Here is a 9,886-nt window from a genome sequence, read left to right as displayed (position 1 = left end):
GCATTTGAATATTTTGAATAAAATTTTGTATTTATGTATAAAAATTATTTGTAAATATGTAAGGAAAAAAAAAAGAAAGTTTATAAATATGTATTAAACAACTAGTTTCCAAATAAAATATCATTGCTTAGAATAAATTTGTGTTTTTATTGTCTTACAGTATTTTTACAAAATCATTTAGTAGATATTTAAAAATAAAACCGTGAAGAACTCTAAGTTAGAAAATATATTTCAATCAAAACAATGCTTGTGAAAGAAAAAAAACAAAAAAAAATATTATCATTACATTTATAAAGAAAAAAAGACATATTGGTAAATGCTTTAATTTTTTTCCCCTCTGTGAGTCAAAGCCAATGAAATTTAAAACATGCATTGCTTATTTGAAGTCGCTCCCAGATTTGCATAAACATGTAGAGCGAACGATTGAACTGATATGACTCATACTGTGTCATATCAGGTTCCGCTCTATTGCGTAGGCTCTGTTTTAGACAAGAACGAACAGGATTTAAATCCCTGTGCAATATGACTGTGTTAGAGGGCGCTGATTGTTTCTTGTTGACGTCATGTCGTCCCGTTAATGGGATTGGTGAGCTTTCTGATGACGGCATCGTATACGTCATAGTTTAGACCACATAAATACCACTTCTCGCAGTTGGCTATCTCAGTTGACGTTTTTTTGAGCTAGTTTGTTGGCTTTTTTGGTTGCCCTCTGTAGCCCGTTTTTTGTTGCATGCTCAATATGCCTTTAGGAAATAAGAGAAAACTGGATGAAGATTCTAGCAATGTAAGTAGATTTGTGTCATTCATTTTATTCTAGCTATAAGGATATTCAGGCGAGTTCATTAATTTTTATTTTCTCTTTTCAGTATGCTGAAGAGTTACGGGATTCTGACGATGACGTAAGTATTTGAAAATTTCTAATTGTCAATGAATTTATTTATAAATACTTTTAGCTTTAGAATTTATATTTGAGTTTATTTGCTTTCTTCGTAGAGTTTGTTTATTTTACAACTTATTTCTATTTTACAGTTAATAGGAGAACCGACTCAAGAGTTTTACGAAGTTGATGACAACGATGTAAGAAGTTATATTTATTAAAACTTTATTATTATTATTATTTTTAACATTTGACGAAGTTAATGAATGTTATGATATTTTATTTTAGGTAATTGGAGAAGGCACTCAGTCTTTTGCTGAAGCTTCGCAAATATTTCACGAACTGCCGCTTTATTACCAAGTGGGCTCAGGTTTTGAGGTATTTTATTTTTTGAAAAAATATTAATGTGTTCTGATTTTTCATTTTATAATTTGTATTTAATAGCTCCGTTTTTCTGTTTTCCTTAATCATTGCTTCTTTTTTACAGACTAATCCCGACCAGCCTCATTCAGGTGCTGCTTTCATCGAAGACGAAGAAAATGGCTATCACAATGTAAGAACTTATGCCTTTACTTTGTTTTCATTTTTTTCTTGTTATAATGTCATATAAATTTATTTTTTATTTTTTTTTATAGTTGGAAAATGCGGTACGATTGGATGTGCATTCTCGAAGAGAGAATAAAAAATACAATGCGAATCAAGTGGTATTTCGAGCTAGAGTGAATACAGATCAACTGCCTACACAACTCCAGAACAATCCCTTGGCTGCAGCTAGGGAATCCGTGCGGGAGCTGTTCCGGTTGTTGATTGAACGATCAACGGAAGGGTTGAAACCATCGGACTTGATCCGCTTCTGCATTCAATCAGATGGGCTGGATAGGCCTATATCAACAAGACTAATGCCTGTCTCCGAACTGACTTTGGAGATTTTACTTGCTGCAGTACTCAAAGTGCTACAGTCCAAAGACCAAATAATGCTCGACTCGACCTTTTTTGTGGACATAGTGACATTACGAAGAGATGTAGGAGCTGGGCGAATATGCAAAGTCGTCAATCACGAGGTGGACCGCTTACGAAAGCAGTCTATTTTAAGTATTCCAATGGTCGAAGAAGGAACATGCTGTGCAATGAGCATTGTGTTTGCATTGGCTCATTTGCATAAAGACACGAAACTGGTTGATGTTCTGAGAGATCGTCGACGATCCACATTGCAGAATAGGGCACGGGAGCTGCATGTTGCTGCTGGTGTGCCTATTGGGCCATGCACCTACGCAGAAGTAGCGAAATTTGAGAAGCATTTGGATATCCAAATTGTCGTGATTTCTACAGACAATCTGAACAAGGTTAGTTTTTTTTAATTATTTTTTCTTTGTGGGAATATGTATAAATTTATCTTTTTGCATATTTATTGTGTTTTTAAACTTTCAGGTATCTTATAAAGGACCCTACAGGGAACAAAGAATCAACCTTTGGTTACACAACCAGCACTTTGATGTGATTAAAAGTTTAAAAGGATTCTATGCAAGCAATTTTTATTGCGAAACTTGTGAGAAGCCTTATGATCACATTGATAGGCACATCTGTACTAATGCCTGCCGTATTTGTTTCAGAGTAGGTTGTACCCCACAACAACCAAAGCGCTGTTCAAACTGTGAACGGCTGTGCCAATCAGATGAGTGCTACAGTGCGCATAGAGAAAAAAAAGGCAAGCAACAATACTCCATTTGTGATACGGTAAGCCATTTTTTATTTACCTTTACAATAATTTCTTTAATCTATTGATGTTTTAAAATAGTTTTTTTTCTAGATCTATCAATGCTCCAAATGTTGCAAAATTATCAGGAAGCGGGAGTGTGCTAGAGAGGCACACAAATGTGGGACGGTCAGTTGTCCTTCATGTAAAAACTACGTGAAATCCGCTGACCATTTATGCTATCTCCGCACGATTCCCCCTAAGAAATCATCGGATCGGTTGATCTACTTCGATTTCGAAACGGATCAATCATCCGGTGAACATGTCGTTAACTTTGCAGTAGCACAGTATGCTGACGGAAGGGAAAAGGTGTTTAAGGGCTACGCAGCCTGTTCGGACTTTTGTTCGTGGTTCTTTAGTTCTGAGCACAAAGGATATACAGGAATAGCGCATAACATGAAAGGGTAAGTATGATTTTTATAATGGTTGTAGTTTAATGCGTCTCTATATTTCTTAACACTTTGTTTTCACGTTGTACGACATATTTTTATTTTATTTATTTCTTTTTTACTAGGTTTGATGGGCATTTTATTCTATCTTGGCTACTGGAACAAGGCACTGCTCCAAATGTCATTCCCAACGGGTCCAAGCTAATGGCAATAACTCACCCGAACTTAAACATCCGCATCATAGACTCTTTCAACTTCCTTCCTATGGCTCTAGCGAAGTTGCCTGAATGTTTCGGGCTTGAGGAGTTGAAAAAGGGCTATTTCCCCCATACTTTTAACACTCGAGAAAACCAGAGCTATGTGGGTTCGCTTCCAGAATTAAGGTATTTTTGCCCTGATTCGATGTCACCGGCAGCGAGAGATAGTTTTTTGAAATGGTATAAAGAACATGAGATGGACAAGTTTGATTTTCAAGAAGAGATGTTAGCATATTGCAGGTAGTTGGTATTCTTTACATATATTTATTTTATTTGCATACTTTTAATGATTTTAATTTTTTTTTCTTACTTTAAAAGGTCAGACGTAGATATTCTTCGAAGGTGCTGTAACATGTTTAGGAAAGAATTTTTAAAAATCGCCCAAGTTGATCCATTTTGGTGAGTGTTTTTTCTTTTTCAAATACAATTCAAATATTCTTTTAATACTTTCTGAGTTCAAAATATATTGACATTTACTTTTTATCATTTTCAGCTATGTAACTATAGCATCGTGTTGTATGGCAGCTTATCGAAACAACCATATTCGTCAAAACACGATAGCAATGGTGCCAGTCAATGGATACGTCAATAGCACCAACTTTAGTGCGGATAGCATTCGATGGTTGGATTTCGTGTCCGAAACCACAGGACAGCAAATACAGCACGCGTTGAATGCTAAAGGAGAAAAAAAAATAGCCGGAATATCTGTGGATGGTTTTTGCGAAGCAACGAAAACTGTGTATCAATATCATGTAAGTACTTTTCTTTTTTTTTTAAATAGCTATGTCTTTAAGAAATGATTTTATATATGTTTTTTTTTTACTTATAGGGTTGTTTCTATCATGGATGTGAGATCTGTTATGATCGAGATGCTTTGCATCCGTTTACAGGAGTCAGCATGGCAGTTCTCAGAGCAAAAACTGAGGAAACAACTGCAAAATTGAGAGCTCTTGAACTGGAAGTGGTTGAAATGTGGGAACACACTTTCTTGAAAATGAAGAAAGAGTGTTCTGAACTCCAAGTTTTTCTTTCATCGCATTTCATTCAGGATCGATTGAACCCTCGAGATTCGTTTTTTGGAGGCCGTACTAACGCAATTCGCTTATACTACGAAGGAGATGCCAAATATATCGATTTCACTTCTTTATATCCATGGGTGAGAAATTTATATTTTATTTATCCTTTTTAATGTTTTATCAATTTTTTCATCAAAAAAAAAATCTATAATTTCCTTTTTATTCTTTTTTTAGGTTAACAAATACTGTCAGTACCCAATAGGCCATCCAGATATAATCACCGAAGGGTTTGGGGACATAGAACAGTACTTCGGGATAGTTAAATGCAGGGTTGTGGCACCCCGTGAGTTATACCTTCCAGTACTACCGTTTCGGACACAAGGGAAGTTGATGTTCCCGTTATGTAAGACATGTGCTGAAACGTTGCAGCAATCGCCTTGCACTCATACTGAGGACGAAAGAGCCTTGGTTGGCACATGGGTCACAGAAGAGGTGAAACTGGCTGTCAGGAAGGGCTACCGAGTGACACATGTAAGTATTATCTTCTCTTTCATGTCCTTCTCTTTTGGTATTGATTTAGAAAAAAAGTACTCATTAATTTTTTTCCATGTAGATCTACGAGGTGTACGATTTCAAAAAGAAGTCAGATTCTCTTTTTAGGTCTTACATTGACCTCTTTTTGAAAATAAAACAAGAGAGCAGCGGTTGGCCCGCAGAATGTGTAACAGATGCAGATAAAGAGAATTACATTTCTCAGTACAGGCAAAGGGAAGGAATATCATTAGATGCAGCCAGTATTGAGAAAAACCCTGGTCGTCGACAAGTTGCCAAATTGGCACTTAACAGTTTCTGGGGACGGTAAGTAAATATTTATTTACTTTACTTTTTATTTTTTTATCTATGTCATTTTTGGGAAAATACATTATCTAATAATAATCATATATCTTTTAATATACAGATGGGGCATGAATACGAATAAGACGCAGCTGACGTATGTTACTTCGCTTCCTGAGTTAAATAAAATGCTTGCAGATTCAACGAAAAATGTAAGTTTTTAAGCTTGAAGTATGTTTTTTAGAAAGTTATACATAATTTGTTTTTTCTATGTAAATGGTATATCTTTTTCACACATTTCAGATCAAGGATGTATTTTTCCCGAAGGAAGAAATTGCAGCTCTGCAGTGGGATACCTCGGAGAAGTTCGTCTCACAAGACATTTCAACCAACATCTTTCTCGCTGCCTTCACCACGGCCTGGGCACGACTCAAACTTTACCAGGAAATGGATAAGTTGGGGGAGTCTGTGTTGTACCATGACACAGATTCTATCATATATGCAAGTAACGGTTTAAATGATCCCCCAATAGGCAATTTTTTAGGAGAATTCACCGATGAATTGAATGGGGACACGATTACTACATTTGTGTCTGGTAAGTATTATTATTGATATTTCATTTTTTTTTCATACTTTTTTTTTCTAAATCTTATTTTTTAATTTTCCTATTCCTTCTGTTTTTCAGGCGGGCCAAAGAATTACGCGTACGAAACATCTAGAGGTAAAACGTGCTGTAAGGTAAGGGGGTTTACCTTAAACTTTCGAAACTATCAAGTATTGAACTTTCACTCCATGAAAACCCTAGTACGGAGCATGGATGACGACGGAGTAGTCATCACAAATCCAGCCAAGATAACCCGTGATCCTAAACGCTGCAAAGTCATTAACAAGAAAGAGACAAAACTATACCGAATGGTCTATGATAAACGAGTCATTGTACCCTCTGACCTATCTACTCTTCCTTACGGATACTGAACTTCTCTCCCATCTTTAAGAAGAAAGACAGAAGAAAAAAAAAATCGTTCTCTTTAGAGCAAAAAAAAAAAAAAAAGGCCCTTTTCAGGGCCACACCAAATAACATGAATTGGAATGCTTACATTGCAAAAAGTCTTTTTACAAGACCATACATAAAAAAAAAGGTTCTTTTCAGAACCACGAAAAAAACAAAGGCCCTTTTCAGGGCCACACAGAAAAAAAAAGACCCATTCTGGGCAAACTTTTCTTTTTTCAGGACAAATGGATTCCTATAAAAGGTGGTATAATTTTCTCTTTTATTAAAGGTATAAAAAGCTTTGTATACGCGTAAGACAATCATTCAAAATGGAGTTCCCGTACTTGAAACATCCTTCCACGTGTATGATTTCAGGCCCCACGGGCTCTGGCAAAACTGTGTTCGTAAAGCGCTTAATCGAAGAAAACATGTTTAGGCCTCAACCTCAGAAGATTATTTACTGCTATGGAGTCTATCAGCCCTTGTTTAATAAGATGAAAAATATTGAATTTGTAGAAGGGTTACCCTCTCATTTAAATACTGTACGAGACGTTGTTATTGTGATTGATGATTTGATGTCAGAACTAGGAAACGATTCGCGGTTGACCAAACTTTTCACGAAAGGAAGTCACCATAGAAATATTACTTGCATATTCATTGTTCAAAATATTTTTTATAAAAGTACGGAAATGCGAACAATTAACTTAAACTCCCATTATTTAGTGCTGTACAAAAATCCTAGAGATAAAAGCCAAATTACTCATCTTGCTCGCCAAATGTTTCCAGGCAAAGTTAAGGCTTTTCTAGAAATATTTAGTGATGCCACAAGTCCCGCGTACGGATACCTTTTTCTAGACTTTAGACCCGAAACTCATGACCGTTTACGCATGCGCACAGGAATTTTTCCAGGAGATATAAATTACGCGTACGAGCCTCGTTAGTCATTTATGGTGTAGAAACAGGAAGAGGAAACATGTCTGCTGTTGTAGTTGATTTTGAGGGCTTTCAATTAGCCCCACATAGCTATGTTATTAAGGAGCTTGCATTTTACTCTGTGAATCACAATTACCATGGCCGTTGGTCCTTCTTACCTCCTCGACCCTGGGAAGAATTATCGTACAGGAAACAAAAAAGTTATTCTTGGATAATCCGAAATTTACATGGATTGTCCTGGGAAAGTGGCGAGTTACCTTACAAAGCTCTACGTCACATTCTGACTATGTTATTTGTTTCTTTTACTGACATATACGTCAAAGGTTTGGAGAAGTGCAAATTTTTTGAAAAGTTGTCTGGAAAAAAAGTACTGGATTTAAATGATGTTGGTTGCCCTAAATTTCATGAATTAGAAAGCAGTTATGTTTCTTGTCCGGTGCACTCCTCTTATTTTAAGCACTGCGCTTTGGCAAAAGCGGCTGCATATGCCAATTTTCTATAAATAAACAGTACACACCACCAAATACGTCATTTGAAAGCAGAATGTCATCTTTTGCGCAACAAAATTTAGAGCAGCTCCGGCTTTTAAAAAACAGCAAACTTCGTACTGCGTTGTTGAGAAAAGCTCCCAATAGTGTTATAAAAGCACTATGTGAATGCTGTAAGAATTTATTATGCGGCAACATCCCATTCAGTAAACAACGTTTGAAAAGACTGAGACCATATAAAAGGACTCTGCGAGTGTTAGCGCAGCAGAAAGTTCCCTTGTTCAAGAAACGACGCATCCTCGTTCAAAAAGGAGACGGTTTCCTAAGTATTTTAATACCTGCAGCACTATCTGTTTTAACGTCTCTCATTCATGGATAATGCAAAGAAATACGTGTTGTTACCCGAGGATCAAACGCAACACTTTGCTACGGATCATTTATCTACACTGGACAAGGATATGAATGCCATTTTACTTCGCCGCGATCTGGGTGACGAAGAAAAACGTGTGTTGTACTTGCAAATTTTGCAAAAATTCGTAAAATTTCCTTCTACAAAACCCTTGGAATCCGAAATGGTGGAAGAAAGAGGTCCTCCTGATATTCTGAAAGATATTCTGGAAACAGCACCAGAAAAAGGGAAAAAACACGCGCTGAAGATTCTAGAGTTTCTCAAGAACAACCAATCAACTGTTTCCTGGAATGATAAGAATGAGCTTCTGGTACAAGGTGAAAGTATACCGAATTCAAATATTACAGATTTGGTCACTTTTTTACTGCGTTCTAGGAAAGCGAGACCCATTGGACATGAAGCATTTTTGAATGTATTAGACGATGTAAATTTTCCTTCCGAGTTTATTCAGAACAAGTATTTGAAAAAAAGTGTTCCCAAGCCCATTGTTAAAAGACAGAAAACTATGTATGCCAAATCACCTGTAAAAGAGCCCATTGTTAATCGACAGAAGAAAATGTATGCAAAACCATATGCCTGGAAAAATTATTTGTAACTTTTTTTGTTTTGTGTTAAATAAATATGAGTTGAAAAATAAAACTTTGTGTGGATTGTGTTACTAATTTTTTTATAATCGTTTTTTTAAAATAAAAGTGAAAAAAATTAAATTTACCTTAAGTCAAATGCAAAGAATTAAAAAAAAAAAGTTTAATAGAAAAAAAAGGGGGGAACAAAAGACTACAAGGGGGAAAAAATGTAAAAAGTTGGAAAAAATACTTGCAATAAAAAAAATTAAATAGAATAAACATTTATTTACAGAAAGAGAAAAAAAAAATTCCAGATATGTTATTGCTTTGCTGGAAAAAAATATTGTGTGATGACAAAAAATTATACAGACAGTAAAACGAACTCAGAATTAAAAATAAAAAGAACATTTTATTATTTCTTAAAAATCATATTTACACCGAAATTCTTTTTAACATATTGATACAATTGAAAATCACTGACTTTCTGAAATAAATTTTTCACAATGATATCCATACATAAACCTTGACATCTTTTGGTTAGATAGTAAATACAATATTGTCCACATACATTTGAAGTCAAACTTTGAAGAGGTACTTGATTCCATTTTACATGTTTATATTTCTTCACAAATCTTGTAATATGATGGCCATAGGCTTGAGGAGACAAACCATAGGAGTCGAAAAATTCAACAGTTTGAGGGTTTTCTATAAACAGGGCAATCCAGTGAGTTCCTGGTTCAGTGTGCTCATCAGTATTAACAACTATTGCAGCAGGAAACGATGTAATGCAAGGAATCTTATCACAAGGAAAAACTCCTACAAAGTATCTCGACGCATAGCGATGACGAAGCAATACTCTACGAATATCCAAAGAATTCATTAGTTACCGAAATCGTACAAGATATTTCTAGCTTTGTTGATTTCAATCAAATTTTCGAATTCGGCATACACCAATAAGGAAATGGTTTGAGGTAGAGGCACTTTAAATTTAAGTTCCAGTCTTAAATTACTGTGTCGAACGAGATTTAAATGAGCTCCATCGCAGAGGTCAGGGGACAGATCAAAATGAAATAAGCAGTATCCGTCGGGAAATTCTTCTCTTGACAAATAAAGTCCTCGATCTTCTGAAGTGCAAAATAAATTGTTAAATGCACGAATATAGTTTTTATTGGTAAAATCAGGCTGCAATGGATTATGAGGCATCGGTTGTCCGTCGATGTAAACTCCAATGAAATTAATATCATAGTGTTTGAATTCAAATGGTGACTTTTTATAGCTTCCATTAAAAGCATCGTTGTCCACACAGGCTACGACCAAGCGCTTTGGCATTTGTCCAGTAAAGATGTTGTCTTGCACAAAACTCATGTTTCCTC

General features: G+C 35.6%; 3 protein-coding genes across 3 annotated transcripts; all 3 read left to right on the top strand.

Annotated features, from left to right (window-relative positions):
• Nucleotides 1-739: 739 nt before the first annotated feature.
• LOC129228002 (uncharacterized) lies at nucleotides 740-2,278 on the top strand. Its single transcript, XM_054862631.1, has 4 exons — nucleotides 740-784; nucleotides 867-899; nucleotides 1,166-1,255; nucleotides 1,513-2,278. The coding sequence occupies exons 1-4, from the start codon at nucleotides 740-742 to the stop codon at nucleotides 2,233-2,235; spliced, it is 891 nt and encodes a 296-aa protein (XP_054718606.1). The 3' UTR covers nucleotides 2,236-2,278.
• Nucleotides 2,279-3,026: 748 nt separating this feature from the next.
• LOC129228001 (uncharacterized) lies at nucleotides 3,027-5,154 on the top strand. The gene is made up of 4 exons (XM_054862630.1): nucleotides 3,027-3,034; nucleotides 3,145-3,379; nucleotides 4,527-4,823; nucleotides 4,906-5,154. Exons 1-4 carry the CDS (start codon nucleotides 3,027-3,029, stop codon nucleotides 5,152-5,154), a joined length of 789 nt encoding a protein of 262 aa, XP_054718605.1.
• Nucleotides 5,155-5,257: 103 nt separating this feature from the next.
• LOC129228265 (uncharacterized) lies at nucleotides 5,258-6,441 on the top strand. Its single transcript, XM_054862935.1, has 3 exons — nucleotides 5,258-5,338; nucleotides 5,430-5,721; nucleotides 5,812-6,441. Exons 1-3 carry the CDS (start codon nucleotides 5,258-5,260, stop codon nucleotides 6,099-6,101), a joined length of 663 nt encoding a protein of 220 aa, XP_054718910.1. The 3' UTR covers nucleotides 6,102-6,441.
• Nucleotides 6,442-9,886: the final 3,445 nt, after the last annotated feature.

Source organism: Uloborus diversus, chromosome 8, assembly GCF_026930045.1.
Source record: "Uloborus diversus isolate 005 chromosome 8, Udiv.v.3.1, whole genome shotgun sequence".
NCBI lineage: Eukaryota > Metazoa > Arthropoda > Arachnida > Araneae > Uloboridae > Uloborus > Uloborus diversus.
Note: the sequence above shows the minus strand (reverse complement) of the source record. Positions and strands in the feature narration are given on the sequence as shown.